This window comes from Botryllus schlosseri, chromosome 3 (assembly GCF_051294905.1).
Source record: "Botryllus schlosseri isolate E-star chromosome 3, Bs_hap1, whole genome shotgun sequence".
NCBI classification, from domain to species: Eukaryota; Metazoa; Chordata; class Ascidiacea; order Stolidobranchia; family Styelidae; genus Botryllus; species Botryllus schlosseri.
Window position 1 is genome coordinate 12,116,332 of NC_137238.1, and position 16,774 is coordinate 12,133,105.

Below are 16,774 nucleotides of genomic sequence, written 5' to 3' on the forward strand. Positions count from 1 at the left end.
AATAAGAATGAAAATAGCAATAGTGTTTTACATTCAACTGCTAAATATGACAATGCTTTATTACGCTATGGCCTGAAATTTTGGCTAGCCATCTGGGGCAGTGCCATGTGCCCGATGTTACAACTGGAATTACAGGCTTTCGATGTACGTCACATTGTCACATTTGGTAAATGCAGAAATCTATTTGGGTTCGGTTTGCATCTAATTAGACCCCTTAATAACTGCCCATATTGATGTGGAAGATTCCTTGTAAGGATATTACAAGGAACATCATTATCAAATATATTACTGCGTTTTTTAGGGATTTATTTCGGACAATGGTGAGGACTCTGTCGTCTACCAAATGATTTTCACTATGAAAATCTGGATATACAGGAGCTATTGAGAAAATGGCGCGTACGGACGCGAGACAGATCAAAACAAACCATGAATTGTCGGCCGTTACCATGATCCGGCGCCTGGATGGCATGAGGAACGAAGAAGAATGCAGCTTCCGGATACGAGTCAAAAGTCACACTATTTGGGCTCATCGGGATGTATTGGTTGCGGCTTCAGACTACTTCAAAGGAATGCTGACCAATATGAATTGTATGAAAGAAAATCAAGATGGTGAAGTTGAAATGCATGATGTTGAATATGAAATTCTAAAGACATGCATTGACTTTATCTACGGAAATGACATTCTGGTGATTCCAAAGAACTTTCGGAAGCTTATGACGACGGCTGATATGTTGTGCCTGAATGTACTTTGCAACGATTTGGAAGGTGTCATAACTGAATCGTTGACCGTGGACAATTTTATTGAGATTTGCGAAATCGGAGAAATGCTGCCACACAGAAAAATTAAAGCCAGATGCTAAAGGTTCGCCGAGGTGAACATCAGGACGCTTTCGCGTAATCCGGGGTTCTACGATATAGATACAAAGATGCTGGTAAACCTCATCGAGTCTGATCGAGCGAGAATTCCAGAAATAGATAAACTGGACTTGCTGAAACGGTGGATAGAGCGGAATCCCGCTGCTGAACCTGATGTTACTTATTTGATAGACCGGCTCCCAAGAAAGAAAGTGCTGGGAAGCTACGCCAGTTACCAATTACAGCACCCCGCCCTTGACGTATCCAATACAGATGGAGAAGTTAGCCTATTGCAGATGAAAAAGATCTGTATATTCCCAGAGCACAGCATAAAGTTGGGCCTCCTAGCGTGCGGTGGAATAATAGAAACGCACCTCCCGAAACTGGAAACGAAGCTCAGATGCTCCATCTTAACTTTCAACAGCTTTATATACGCAATAGGCCCACAGAAATCATTACACAGGATGGAGTACAGCGATAGCAATCCAGTTTGGGAAGAGCTGCCAAGTATGTCCACGAGTCGAGGTGGATGGCCTCGTTGCACAGTCGTGTATGGAGATATATACGTCATTGGGAGTGGGGTGGATGCGGTTTCAGATAGCGTCGAGCGGTTTGACCCTGATTTGATGAAATGGGAGTGTATAGGAAGTAAACCAAGCCCCATCGGAGGAAGTGAGCTCGTTGCTTTGGAAGATATCGTGTTCTGCTTTGGGGGAATGGTGAGCGATGAGGAGTATGTGAGCAGTGTTACTTCATTCAACGTAAGCGGTTTGAGATGGGAAGATCTCTCCCCGTTGAGAGAAGAAAGAGCCTTTGCTGCGGCTACGTTATCAACCCAGAAACACATTATTGTAGCCGGTGGGGAAAATAAGCGCGGTTTCTTGAATTCAGTCGAGTTGTATGACATAGAGTTGAACCAATGGACTCAACTTGCTGGCATGAGTGTGGCGAGATGGGCTTTCAAAATCTACGCCGGGACGGGATGTTATATTTCAGTAGGAGGACGGAACGATCCCGGCGCAGCTGGTAGTTTTGAACAGTACATCGAGAAAGATAAGACATGGATAAAGTTTGATTTGGAAAATTGTGAAATTAGCAACGCGACTGCAATAATTGGTTTTCATTAGTTTCAGGAAGGAAAATCGTTCCGTGGATCAATTACTATATCAATGCAATCAATTATGATTACTTCTCCAACGTGCGATAACGATTACGATAACAAAAAAATGATCATGAACATTGACGATTACATTTATTTTGCTTCCTTAAGGTTGAGCCTAACACGTGTATTCAAAGACAATACAGTTATTATGACGATTGAGGCGAGGCAACATCATAAGAATTCAGAATTTGTAAATTGTGAAGCTATTTGCCTGTTGCGGTACAATATATCCAGTGCACAACTTTAACACTGATTATAATCCGCCACCAATGCCAATTCCGTCCTATAACCTATGCTAACATGGCGTGTAAGGTGGTGATTGGTGGCAGATTCAATTCTTGAGAGATGAGTGATGAAAAACCATTGCAGAATAATACAAAATGAACGCGAAGTTCTGCCATATAGATTAATGGCTCGCGTAACGTGTGTACTAGTGCTGGGCGGATCGACAAATTTGTCTGGTCCGACTTCCAGGCCGGATTCTTTAAATGACAGAGATTCGATCCGAAAAACTGCGACAATATTCACAAGTATCTATTTCTAGTAAAGTAGCCTGCAAAAACAGTAAATATTACGGCCACGGGTTATATATTGAATATTGCTACAAAAACATGGGGATAAAACTTCACAGGTTCGTATTGGTGGCTAGTGGCGTGTGGTTGGTCAGTCATGCTCCTCAATAGCCTCAAAAGTTATTTTATCCTTATCAGAAAGTACGAACCAGCGCTGACCCGACTCCGATCGTATCAGAAGAAACAGGAATCCGGCTCCTGTCCGTGTCCCACTCTAATGTGTACGGCACTCTACCTGTAATCTATACAATACCAATATACCGAGTCACCATTACGAATATCACAAAGAACACCTCGTTTATATTAATGACTTATGCAAGCAACCGTTGAGTTTCAGAAGTCTGAGAATTTGTTTTATGGACATGAACGATATTTCAATCGCTAATCGATTAAGCTCAGTTTTGTACTCATTTTTCTCGCAAAATAATAAAATCCTGAAAATTGGGAATATAATGTGTTATGTTCTTGATCTTGTTTGAAAAATAACTCAATACGACGAGGTTGCAATACGGAATCAGAATATTATACAGCAGAATAACTTTAAGACAGGCGACACGATCCAGACACAGGGTATAAATACGAAGCACGACACACGAGGAAATAATGATTGGCGGTATAATTACTAGTCCTAACAACACTGAACGTAACTGCACGAACATAACAGTCCTCCCCTGTAAGTTTAAGGGTTGCCCACATTTACGTAGGTCTGTAGAAATCGGTGGGTTTCCTATTCCTAAGAGGATAACGTCTACCCGACGTACGGGCAGGACTAGCTGCAGGACCTTGTGCCCTGTTCCTAACCAATGGTTGCTCAGCTTGCGACTGCGGAGGCTGAGCAACTTCCTGTGTGGCTGTATTATTGCCAGCTGAAATCAAGCGTGGTTGGAGTTGGTTCTTATGCCTTCTCCAATACCCATGATCTGTTTTTACAATGCACACAACCCGCCCCAGTATTTCCGTCACCACGCCCGCAACCCACTTTGGTCCGCTTCGGTAACTGCGAGCGTAAACCGAGGAACCAATCTCGAAATGAGTGACTGATTGTCTAGGCGTAACGGGTTTCGATTTATCGAAGGGCGAGCACAAACTTAGCAAATTGCGCCGCTGTCGACCAAGTAACATCTCGGCAGGCGTTTTCCAGTCTATGCCCGGGTGCGGTGCACATCGGTGCGTAGCGAGAAGTGTGTAGACAACTTCTCAGTCAATGCGTCGAAGGATTGCGCACTGACATCAGCAGCACCAAACAAATTACGTAGGAGCGAGTACGTTTCAGGTCAGACCCATGAGAGTAGACAGGCTCTTTTTTTCTCCATGTTGGAAATGCCGTAAATTGCTAGGTGATGGTTGAATCGTTGCAGATATTGGTCCCATTTCTCTTTTGATTTTACAAACGAATCAAACTTGGGAGCGGTAGCTTCAGATGTTGAAGCACCGGGACTCGACCTCTGTGTTAACTGCGCCATCTCTGTCATGACTTTTGCAATTGCTTCGTCATGCTTTGCTTGTTGTTGCACCATCATTTCTTGCTGCTTCGCTTGTTGTTCCGCCATAATCTCTTGCTGCTTCGCTTGAAGCTTCAATATACTTGCTTCCATGATATATGTTCGTCGCAGAAATAACTATGAATCCGACTTCTGACACCGATTGTTATGTTCTTGATCTTGTTTGAACAATAACTCATACGACGAGGTTGCTATATGAAATCAGTATATTATACAGCAGAATAACTTTGTGTCCGACTTCTGACACCAATTGTTATGTTCTTGATCTTGTTTGAACAATAACTCAATACGACGAGGCTACAATGCGGAATCAGCATATTATACAGCAGAATAACTTTAAGACAAGCGACACGATCCAGAGTTCAGTTCAATGAAAGACTGTAGACAACAGAACACAGGGTATAAATACGAAGCACGACACACGAGGAAATAATGATTGGCGGTAATTACTAGTCCTAACAACACTGAACGTAAATGCACGAACATAACATAATGCATGTGTAAATAAACGATGCCTAGCAGTAACACATGTGTTTAAATTAAATAGATAAACTTGAACCAAAGACAATATCCACCTTCACATGACTTGCTAAAGTCAGAAGTAACGAATTCTTTGCGGACGGGAAATGGTCAGTGACCCAGAGATTGCCAACCTATGTGATGTCGTACAAAACGCAACTAATTTGAGCTAGGGCTTCATTTAAAACAAATGGTTGTTTGAAACACTTTGTTTAAAACAAGTTTTAAACAGTGCTTTAAACAAAGGCATTTTAAAAAAATACTTTTTTCAAGTTGTAAAATCATGCCATAATTATGTAAATACTTTCCAAATAACATGTTGTATGAGCCTACGGACAATTACCACCGATATAGCCGACGCATACGATATGGGATGGAACCCTCAAAATAGTCGGTTCAACAGCTATAGTACGTAGATATTTCGTCAAAGGAGCTATATTTACCCTGCATTTTCTCAATTGTCAATGTCAATCCACTGTGACGTCACAATTAAATATTCATGACGTCATGGCTTGAAAAAAACAAAACAAAACAAAAAAATATGGTTTAAACATGTTTGTTTTAAATTGATTTTTGTTGTAAATGCAACCCTAATTTGAACATTATCGAAATTAATGTCGTGGTGCAGAAGGCGGCAATAGGAGGCAAGCGACACATTTATGCGCGTGCTGATACATACATATAAAATATAAAGAAAGACGCTATATCAGACGTCCGTCAATTGATGACTGTCCAAGTGTCCATATTCGCACTGTGACACTCTTCAACCTATATCTCGCTTACATGTTCTTCAAGTTCTTTGCTACCAGCTAGTAGCATCTGAGACTTTTATTAAAATGCGCTCGGTTAGTTGTCTTCAATAAATAACCATACGGAACCGCTGCTGTGAAATTCAGTTGATTTGAATTTGAAATTATTTCCATTTTAGCTCGCGCAGCTCCAGTACTGTCGTGTCACAAAGAAAAACATTGTTGTGACATGTGTCACCCATATATAATATTTGAATAGACTCTTCGGGGTACAATACTTTAATGTACATTATAATAATATATTCATGGCAGAAATACATTAAAACCCGAAGCTTTTCGAGCTGACAATCTTCAAGGGCAATCGTCAGCAAATGGAGAATTTCAAAAACATGCATCTAGCTACATTGCATGCAACCAATTATGACGTGCTAGAGCTAGAGCGTGCTAACTCGTTACCATTCTTAGACGTTCTAGTGGAAAAACGGGGTATTAGCTTTGTCACTTCGGTTTACCGGAAGCCAACAATTACAGGACAATATATACGCTAGAATTCGTTTAGCCCGAATCGCCGTAAACTAAATTTGATTGGCACGTTGGTGCACAGAGCCTTGATGATATGTTCGGATGTAAAATTAAACGCGGAGCTAGAATCTATCCGCAAAATTCTAATCGATAACGGGTACCCCGAACACATCATCAAGAGTTCCGTGGACAGAAAACTCGGTAATTTCAATCCCAGCAAATCACAAAACACGAACACACGGTCTGAGGAGAATGTATATATACATTTACCGTGGCTGGGCCCCATCTCTTCCCGTTTTGAAAAGCAATTGATTTCTGCTGTAAATCGCTGTTACGATAATGTAAAAACTAATGTTGTGTTTACCACCAAACAATTGCTTCCTGCAACGCGCAAAGATGTTCTTCCTGCTTCTCAACAAAGCAATATAGTCTATGATTTCAAGTGCCACTGTGATTGTCGGTACGTGGGAAGAACAACTCAGCACTTGCAGGAACGCATCAAACAACATGTTCCGAGCGTTATTAGATCGCGCACATTGGACTCTCGCGAAGATGCAGCCGTAACTAATCTGCGATTACTACAACGTAATCAGGCCATGGCTATGAACTCTGCCATCGGCAAGCATTTGTTTGAGAATGCAACTTGCGATAAAAACTATCGCGATGAAAGATTCTCTATATTAGGTAGAGGCCGCACTCATTTCCATCTGTCTTCACTGGAATCGACTTATATTAAAATCCACCGACCGCGCTTGTGTCAACAGAAGGAATTTTTAGTCAATCTAAAAATTGGCCACTAGCTGCGCTCGCGGTTTGCCTGTATTTCATGTTGTTTGTTTCTATGATGTCATAATTGGTTGTATTCAATGTAGCTAGATGCATGCATTTGAAATTCTCCATTCGCTGACGATTGCCCTTGAAGAGTGTCAGCTCGAAAAGCTTCGGGTTTTAATATATTTCTGCCATGAATATATTATTAAAATCCATCTATAATAATAATTAGGATGTAGGGAAGGAAAAGGTTTTGAGGATGCGAGAACAATTTTTCGCAAATTGACCATAAATTACAAACGCCACTGCGATTAATACACGTAATGATGTCTACTCACCGCGTGAAGATTATTCATGAAAGCACTTTATACGCATTTACGACTTGAATGAGGTGAATAGAGACAACAAATCTAAGCCTATACACGTTGCAGAAAAATAAAAAAATACTATAATTGTGTCAGCAGCATATTGGTAGTATTCCCAATTCATAAAAGTATTTACGTTTGCTTGGACTCATATCAAATACATCTATACAGCGGGTGTCAACCGGAGTTCCGCCGCACACTAGTGTGCCAATTAGACTGCGCAGAGTGCCACGAGAGAATGTGGTAAACAAGGTCAGCAAAAAAAAAAATAGGGGTTCCAAATACCGAGCATAGCATTGTCGGTGGTGTTATTATTTGTACCTGCTCAATACACACAATGTAGATTTGCCATGTAATAAAGAAAGATAGGAGAATGTCGAAATGACCAAGTACGGTCTTTCAATCTGACAACCCTCAGCCTAATGTCCGATGCAACGGCGTTCGATCTTGATATTTCTTGTTTTAGGCTTCCTCGCTATTTACATTCTCTTACTTGCATTCGTTCTTGAACGGGTTGCCAAGAATACAACCGGATCATTCGCTGTCCATGGCGTTGGAACGACATATAACCTACATATAGTAACATTTGGGAATGTGATAACTGAAGAAAAGATCACCCGGGTCACTGGGTGGTCTGGATGAAGGCTTTGACTTTTTTCTATAGTCGCCACCATCAGAATCTGGGCGTAACAATGGCATGGCGTAATTAGATGACCATTTTTCTTTTTTAAATCATCAACTTGCAGAATCTTCCACTCGGGTTTTTTCAACGTTTATGGTATTTCGCCAGACCGATATTGCTTATCATGTTTTCTGAGACGCCAGTTCATAGCACGACCCAATCTAGTTCCGGATGTTACGCAGGTTGGATGGCGCGGAGGAGCCGAGATAAACGTCCAACATTAATGAAGAGATATTATGGAGTCGACCTCGAGCCCGCAACCCGTCGGTATTTCAGAGGTGCAACGAACCGCGCTGTCTCCACAGGCATGGTTCTCGAAATGCTACGGTGCCGCAAACTCTATTTTTTTTCTTTCATGGGGTGCCACGAGATCAAAAGGTTGAGAACCACTGGATTATAGGTCTTTGATATGTGCCGGCCAGGGATCGACCCCGATCATACCGATCACGTAGCAAGTTGCTCCACCATTACGCTATCTTGTGAATCACCGTGAATCCACCAAGAGATGGCTTCATTTAGACCTGGGGTGTCAAACATACGGCCCGCAAAGCAATTCTGAGTAGATAGCAAAAATGTATGTATAATTAGGCGCACCTCTAACAATTGTTGATATTTTTAGTAAGGAATACATATATTAAAAATCCCTTGAGATACCTAATGTCGAGTATGTTCCTTGTTCATTGGCCTCATTATTAGCATCCGACAGCGGTGTTCAGATTTCATTCTGTTCACCATTACGAGCAAGTGGCTGACATTGACACCCGATTCCGAGAAGGCAAAACAGTGCACATTGAGTGCAGAGTTTTATTGGGAAATGTACCAGAGAGTAGTCATTCAGCGAAGCGAAAACGGCAATGCGGAACCGTTGTATGCCAGTAATAATAGTTACCAAAATATAATTTAAGTATCGGTTGTCGCAATTCTGTGTCACTTTTGACTTAACGATTCACGGCCTGCAGAGAAACCATAATCGCGATTGAAAAACAATGAAGCAAATTCATACTTCCGCGTTTATAGATAGATATCTTGTGTTCGTCACAAGTATACGCAGGGCTACCGCCAAAGTAAGAATATAACAAAGGACGCATAGAATGATGATAGATTATATCGTCGTTAGAGCCATGCACAGTTTTAGCGGTTTATAACTGTATTCAACCGAAAAATCATCGTATTTCTGATAACTCCCTATAGTTTGCGAATAACGGGATTGTTAGAATGGAACCCCTGTGATCCGTAATACACTATTGAATAGTATATTGAAATAAACCCGGATATTTTCGGCTGACACTCGTTCGGGGTAATCGTCAGCAAGTAGCAGAGAATTGGAAAGAACATTTATATCAACAATCGTATCACAAAATATGACGTCACCAGCATGGAATGAAGTCTCCAATGAGAGAGCGTTCAATGTACTATTTTAAGATGGTACGCGAACTTCTTCTGTAGACAAAGCTTCGGCTGATGTATTTTAATAATGGTCAACTCCAAGGCACACAGATGAAAGTGTGAGAGGCCACTTCCGATGACGCGAAATCTGTCGTCTCGATGCCATAGAGTCGACCTTTATCAAAATACAACAGCCCAAGCTTTGTCTACACCATTGGTTCTCAACCTTTTTGTCTTCGCGGACCCCTTTTGGACCGTTACGGACCTTCGCGGACCCCCTTATGTTTTCGCTCAAAATTAGCTCAATTATCGTGCGACCGTCATCTGTCTTGTGCAAATAATAACACCTGTCAACAAATGAATGAAAAAAAATTAGGCAGAACATCTGTGAGCCGTTTCTGGGGTTTTTGAGGTTGCTGATCACGAATATCACATTAGTTTTGTCAGATTGGCTCTCTGTCAGAAGATATTTATACCCCTAAAAGCTCAAAATTACTGTATTTACCCTTAAATATTTCACTTGGTAGGAAGAAAATCGTAGTTTTTTTCTAATTTTATACCGCGCATAAATGACTAATTGACTATGAGGAACCCTCATGTCATTCTATCAATATTAACATGGCATTATACGAAATATTTGTTTGTCAAAAAAGCAGTTTGTCAAGCCTAAAAATTGTACTTTTGCACAACGCAAATTCATATTCTTCTGTATTAATTGGTCATTCTACCAAGATTAAAGTGGAGTATAAAACTATAAAAGTTGTCCTTCAAAGGCTTAACTACAATACTCACATGTGTCTCATTTCTTTTGACATGTAAATGGATAATTTCCCACTGATTTAACAAAATGGGTATACCTAGTAGCCCTATCAAACGAGAAGCTGAAATCTGGTATCTGATATATTCGAATACCGATGAAAGACTCCAATTTCACATTAGGAAGGAGTTCGCTGCATGTAATTTCTCCTAAAATGTAGTAAATAAAACTTTTTAGATGATCACAAAGCACTCAACTACAAACAGTTGGTCCGAAAATTCGTATCTACATATCGAAAACTTGGAACAAACATGAGCATAAAAGTTCACTTCCTGTTCAGTCATCTTGATATATTTCCCGATCATCTTTTCGATTAGAGAAGAGGTTCTACCAAGACATCAGAACAACAAAAGAAAGACAACAGGGCAGATGAGATGAACCATTAAACATATTATGCCAGACCATTAACGGAACCTTTCGAGGAACTGCACTAAACAGCTTACAGGCGAAAATCGTACAAAAACAATTTCGATTTAAAATATATCAATAATATTGTATTCCAACTGATTATTTCAAATTTACAATAGGTGGTTGAAGTAAAACTGATTGAATTATTGCCACGTTATTTGAGTATCTAGGTAAATACTTATATACAAGACTGGAGTTCATTTATGTACATGATTTCCGTGAAGATCTGTAACTATGATAAATCTATAACCCCTAAATATAGTGCTGTTGCTGTATTTAGATTTAAAATTGGTCTTCTGTGTGTAAAAATAACAAGAAGATTGAATTTCTAAACCTAATATTACGACTAAGCAGATTTTTTATCTAATCATTACCGTGAAAATGGGAGATTTTGGTCAAAATACCCCAATGGGTTGTCTCCACTACAAGAGCCAATTTGAAGAAACTAAGGTCATATTCGGAATCAATGCCATTCAGAACCCCCAAAACCACTTTTACTTTGTCTGCCTAAAAATATGTTTTGACCAGTGTAATTGTAGGCTACTGATAACACCACACTATATGTATAAATTGGGTAGACTTTTATCATTTCGAAGCAAATTTTGAAGCTGGAAATACGCGTCTTCGACTTGATATGAACGAGTGCCGAAATCCATTTCCACGAAGATAGGTTGTGGCGAATGTAATATTAACGCGTAACGATTCCGACGATAGCTTTTGGTGTGAGTTTTTACTAAACATATCACGTCCAGCCTAGTCATTTCCATTTAGCATCTCATCTTGAAGTTATTTAGTGATTAGGCCATCAGATTTAAGATGCTCTTCGAAACTTCATCTCAGAGTAGCTGATGAGATCATTAGGAATCCACCACGCTCCCCCTTCGCCCGACATCGTGAGATTCCCATTCAGATTGGTTGCGCCGCAGTTAATATCATACCACCATCCTCCCAGGAGACGCGAAGCACAATTGCCACCGTTGCGATCGTTGTCCGCGTCTTTCGTCGTAAATTGTTGCTCGTTGTTATGTGGCATACGATTGGTCGCATTTCCGGAGTATCCGGTTGCGGTCAGTCTGTACTTGTCAGCGCCGCTTGCAACTTGGAACTCGCTGAAATGATAGACGTATGACATTAAACTCAAGAAGCCAGAGGAATAACGAAGATTCCTGGAGATTTGTCATATTCTTCCATTAAACATTGTAAAGGATTCTCCGTAATTCATTTTCTACAAACTGGAAACTATTGCAATGATCCTTTCAATCCAATAACTTGATCATCCCGTATTTTTATCGGAAATTCTTGTAAAATATCGGTTGTTTCGAGCTGTTCATGGACGCGAAAGCACGTTGAGGAGGGATAGCTCGTCAGCGAACAGATCGCAATTCACATTGTGATACCCTCTTGTCCGTAATCAGGGGCGTATAGAGATGAAAGTGATCGTTTTGGAATGCGCCAAGTTGAAAAAAATAGGAATGCTGTAGGCTCTGTGTAGAGATTCAAGCATTGCAAGCGGAAGTGGTAATTTAAGCATCATCTAGACGCGAAGGGGCTTGAATAGCTGGAAGTCCTAATACTAAATATCATTGTACTGGTAGTATAAGTGAATACCGTTCAATATTACAAGATTGAAATGTAGTTTCATGCTTCAAGTCATTATACGAGGAATTCTGCCATTACTAACATTGTTATTGGGCATAGCTGTTTTCGTTCGCCATGCATTAGGTTTTGATTTCACCACATCGATTACACACACTAATTGTGAAGGAATAATATATATGAAGCTGTGTAATTAGTAACTGATCATGGCGTAGGTATTTGTGATTTGACGCAGTTCTCCTTACGGAAATTCGGATGTTTCTCGTGCGAATATATTTGTCTGCTTTAATATCACGAATCAACATAAATCCCAAAGCCGCAGTACCCTGTACTCGGTGCATATTGCATATACAGAATGTGATTTGGTACCAATTGAGAACACGGGCTCGCGCTGAATAATTTCGGATGTTTTGAAATCTGAATAACTTCGGGATCAAGTATCATCTTTGCGATGAATTGCCATTCCTATCGTCAGACTAAATGCTTTGGCCTACAGAACAAACCGTTACATAACGAATCACCGGCGTGCCAATGTACCGTGACCTAAGCTTTACGTCATGGGCAAGCTTCAACCAAATTTTGCGGTTCATCACATTGCAATAACACAATATACTGCATAACCGCTACCGGCGCTGTTTGCGTATATTTCATAGTAGACTGCACAGTGCACACATTAGTAGAAAATGTAACAAACAACGTAGAATTCAGATTCATTCACTACAAGCTTACCTGTACTTCACAAACATACGAACGCCGTCTATCTTGATCATATTGATTTCCAATTCCATATTTCCTTCCTTTGTACTTTGATGCAACGTCTCTAGTCCTGGAGACGAAGATATAGTCAGTCATTTCGATCGACTATTCTCTTGTGCTCAACCAAACTTTTTAGCCTCGAACCAATCGCATCGATACCAAGTATGTAGCATGATAACCAAATATATTTAGTATGACAACCCTCAGTACCTCAGATACTAGTTTGTACTTTGACGGAATTCGAAATCCGAGAATACTATATTTTTTTACCTGTAACTGTCTATATAACACCTAATTTAGCCTACATGTCTGGGTGTGTGTTTGCGGGGAGGTATCCAGGCTATGGTAATCATTGAAGAAAAATGTTTGCATGCATTTGACCCAACAGGTTTGTACACGAATTCGTGTTGTAACATTGCAGCCTGGCCTTGGACATAAGAAGTAAAATCTACCGCAAATCTAAGCGGGCCAATCAATTAAAGTCTCCGATAATGGGCGATAAATTGTATTTATCGACCCACAAAACCCAACCTATCCCAAACATCCTAACCTCCCATCCCATCCATTTCTCCCAACCCTTCCCCAACCCATATTGCCACCAACACCCCTCCTTGAATACCCATCCAAATTATCCACCCGCCACCAACCATCATAAACGATAAATTTACGACTATAAAGACATAATATGAGCAATGCACGCATACGAACGCCAATTAGCGGCGGCTTCTACTACGACTTCAACTACAAATTCGCCTTCAACAATGACTGCGATGAGATGACCCGATGATGGGGACGAACCAAACCGAAAAAATTGCATTTATGATATCATTGCTATTTTATGTACATAATTGAATAAAAACGTAAGATTTGAGACAAAACACTACAGAAATGTATATCGTTCATTCTATCAGTTAGTGTTCATTCGTCTCAATAACCCTAATTTTCGAACCGGTGTGGCCTGACACGACTACTTCCATCACGAATCATGTAAAACCTACCCAACCAGAAGTCGCCTCGCGAGTTACCAAACCCCTTCACGTAATCAGTCCAGTTCCGGAAGAAATTCACGTCTCCGTTTATTCTTCGCTGGAAAACTTGTAACGAACATCGAGCAATGACCACCGTGACTGAGGCCTCGTATATTTGGAAAATCGAAAACAAAATGGAATGTGAGTCACTGTCTTCGAACACTATTAAAATCCATTTCCGTGCACAGTTTTGAACTGCTGTTCGTCATGAATTTTTTCATGAAAGGTTCTCTACTCACAATCCATCCGTCGTCGTCCGAAATTGCCTTTTTGAGCTGGGTCGTAATCGCCGAAACCCTTTCCTTCTGGAACAATAATTAGGATGATATGACGGTAAGTTGTGGCTTGAACTATACACTAGGGCTGTTCAAAAATAATTTTTTCCCGGATTCCAGCCATTCACTGATTAAATTGTCAGGTTACCCTAAAAAACGCTGCACACCAAATTTGGTTCAATTCTAACAAGTATAGGACTCCTCAGACCAAATTAAAATTTTTAATTTATTAGGGGAAATTGAAACTGCCAACCCCATGAAATTGTTGAGCTGTCTTCAAAGACGATGCAAAACAAATTTGACCCAATTCCGACCAGTAGAAGCGGAGTTATGTGAGTTTTTTGATGCTGATTTTTTTTTAAATTTTTCCTAATAAATTAAAATTTGTAATTGGATCTGCGGAGTCCTATACTTGTTAGAATTGAACCAAATTTGGTGAGCAGCGTTTTTTAGGGTAACTTGACAATTTAATAAGTGAATGGCGGGAACCCGGAAAAAAGTTAATTTTGAACAGCCCTGCTATACACCTCTTATACCTGACCACAATCCCCCTTTGAAACCCATTTACCGTTGACGTACCGTCTCATGCAGAGTTGCGCTAAAAACAATGATGTTCATCCAATGTAAAGACAAACACAAATTCTACGCACCTAACGAACGAGAGTAAATCACGAATCCGAACAGCAGGAGAATCCAAGTCCCGCGCAACATGTCCTAATTCTATATCGATGTTGATAAAGGAGGGTATGCTGCGGATTGTTGCGGTGGAGAATGCGAAAAACGTTTACTTGGCTGCAGATACCATGGCGTATTCTAGGAAACTGCGTACCAAAAAGAAATGACACTGCTAAGCGATTTGATGTTTTATTCACTATTAGCGGGACGAGTGTGTATTTACGCCTTGAAGGAGGTAGTCTATACGAAAACAGAACCTACCTCCTAATTTAGAAACCTATAGTTCTCGGGGCGTCGATAAAATATTTCACCACTTCTGTCAGCGACTGAGCGGAATTCAGTTCTTTGCATGTTTCAATTTAGAGCAGATTTGAGCGGATCACCACTATCCATAAACAGCTTTCTTTCTATTTATATATATATTGAATATAGCCAATCTACTTCGATCAGCTGCAGTAGACTCGATGATTAGCAGATCACTTCGCTGCAGCTTCATCTTGCAATCGTAAAACATATTGGCCAATTCTACGAACTGTATATCGTATTCGTACACATCTCATTTGCTTTGAAATTGACACTGTAACCATTTTTTTTGTATGTGTCCGTGATTCTGAAGTTTATGCTTTTTTTTTTAATGTTTTGTTATTTTGCAATGATGAATAAAAAATTCTCTCTCTCTCTCTCTCTGAATAGGTATTTTATTTCTTTTGGTTAGCCTGCTTAGCGGAAGAGACGGTTGTGATTGATTGAAAGCATTAAAAGCATTGTTACAAATTCTTACGTGCCCATACGTTTATGCCTCCCAATATATCTATATGTAGCTTAGTCAGTGTTGTTACCAAGTCAGTACCTTAGAGTCACGAGTCATCTCGAGTCATTGCATATTTTGACACGAGTCAAGTCAAGTCAATCAATCTTCGATGGTGACTCGAGTCAAGTCAAGTCATTCGTTTTTTGGAGGTGATTCTAGTCAAGTCGAGTTAATTTAAGTCAAGTCAAGTCAAGTCACGAGTGAAGTCACAATTCAAGTCAAATTCAAGTTTCGAGTATGAGTGATGACTCAAAGTCATTATATTTTGCTAAATGTGTGAAAGACAGACTGATTGGTCATATATCTTGAATCAAATACCGAGTATAAAGTTAAATATACATGAAAAATGGCATTGTTTTGCTCACGCACACGTAGACCTGCTAATTAAATACGTGAGCCATAGAGAGGATAGAATACGAAGCATCGAGGAGTTGAACCAAATTGATATGTACAATACGCGACCAAACTACACATCCGTGATAATCTACTACCATGCCAATTTTATCTATGTCAGGGGTCGCCAACATTTTCGGCCAAAGAGCCACATGAGATTTACGAACCATTGCGCGGGCAACTTGAATGTTGATAACCTTTTTTTAGTCGTCCGATCTGAACGAACCGAATCAGGCGAAATTGAAAACAAGACTTATACGACTACGCTTTAAACACTCCGTGTGGAAGTGTACAGTAGTGCACTGTGCAGTAGGGCTGTTCAAAAATAACTTTTTTTCTCGGATTCCAGCCATTCACTGATTAAATTGTCAGGTTACCCTAAAAAACGCTGCACACCAAATTTGGTTCGATTCTAACAAGTATAGGACTCCGCAGATCCAATTAAAATTTTTAATTTATTATGGAAAATTTAAAAAAAATATTCCAAATTTTTCTGCCAACCCCATGAAATTGTTGAGCTGTCTTCAAAAACGTTGCAAAACAAATTTGAGTCAATTCCGACCAGTAGAAGCGGAGTTATGTGAGTTTTTCGTTGATAAATCGCGGATTATATACTCAAAATTATTTCAGTTGCTGTTAGCTGTAGGTTGTCATAGCAAGCGGAAAAAGTCTCCGTTTCTCCCTAATGTTTTCGACTTGTACATTTTGACTCCATACGTACCACTACTTCTCGTCAGAGTCGGATGAAAAGCTTTGTGTAGCCTACGTATAATTGAATAATGCGAATATATTTTTAGCGATTAATTCTAAAATTTTCTAAATAGCTTTGTGGCCCACCTCAAATGCTGCTGGGGCCCACCCTTTGAGAATCCCTGGCCTAGCTGATACTCGGACGGTCCAGAGTCATCCAGGAGTCGATTGGAAGTGACG

At 40.2% G+C, this 16,774-nt stretch overlaps 2 protein-coding genes across 3 annotated transcripts; one reads left to right on the forward strand and one right to left on the reverse strand.

Moving 5' to 3' along the window:
- The first annotated feature begins 389 nt into the window (after nucleotides 1-389).
- Nucleotides 390-860, forward strand: LOC145436497 (kelch-like protein 8). Its single transcript, XM_080313858.1, has one exon. It carries the CDS (start codon nucleotides 390-392, stop codon nucleotides 858-860), a length of 471 nt encoding a protein of 156 aa, XP_080169984.1.
- A 3,470-nt stretch (nucleotides 861-4,330) lies between these two features.
- LOC145435791 (ficolin-1-like) lies at nucleotides 4,331-15,030 on the reverse strand. 2 transcript variants are annotated; one of them, XM_080313064.1, is made up of 5 exons: nucleotides 14,616-15,030; nucleotides 14,502-14,563; nucleotides 13,661-13,995; nucleotides 12,636-12,732; nucleotides 4,331-11,419 (listed from the first exon to the last, which is right to left on the reverse strand). In XM_080313064.1, exons 4-5 carry the CDS (start codon nucleotides 12,692-12,694, stop codon nucleotides 11,122-11,124), a joined length of 357 nt encoding a protein of 118 aa, XP_080169190.1. In that variant the 5' UTR covers nucleotides 12,695-12,732; nucleotides 13,661-13,995; nucleotides 14,502-14,563; nucleotides 14,616-15,030; the 3' UTR covers nucleotides 4,331-11,121. The 2 variants fall into 2 exon arrangements, with proteins under 2 accessions (XP_080169190.1, XP_080169189.1); XM_080313063.1 differs by having other exon boundaries at nucleotides 14,502-15,030.
- Nucleotides 15,031-16,774: the final 1,744 nt, after the last annotated feature.

Excerpts from the sequence above, each read along its gene's own strand:
- LOC145436497 (XM_080313858.1), top strand. The coding sequence starts at position 390 with ATGGCGCGTACGGACGCGAGACAGATCAAAACAAACCATGAATTGTCG.
- LOC145435791 (XM_080313064.1), bottom strand. The coding sequence starts at position 12,694 with ATGGAATTGGAAATCAATATGATCAAGATAGACGGCGTTCGTATGTTT. Across the intron at positions 11,420-12,635 it reads CGTATGTTTGTGAAGTACAG|CGAGTTCCAAGTTGCAAGCG; the intron begins GTAAGCTTGTAG and ends CTATCATTTCAG.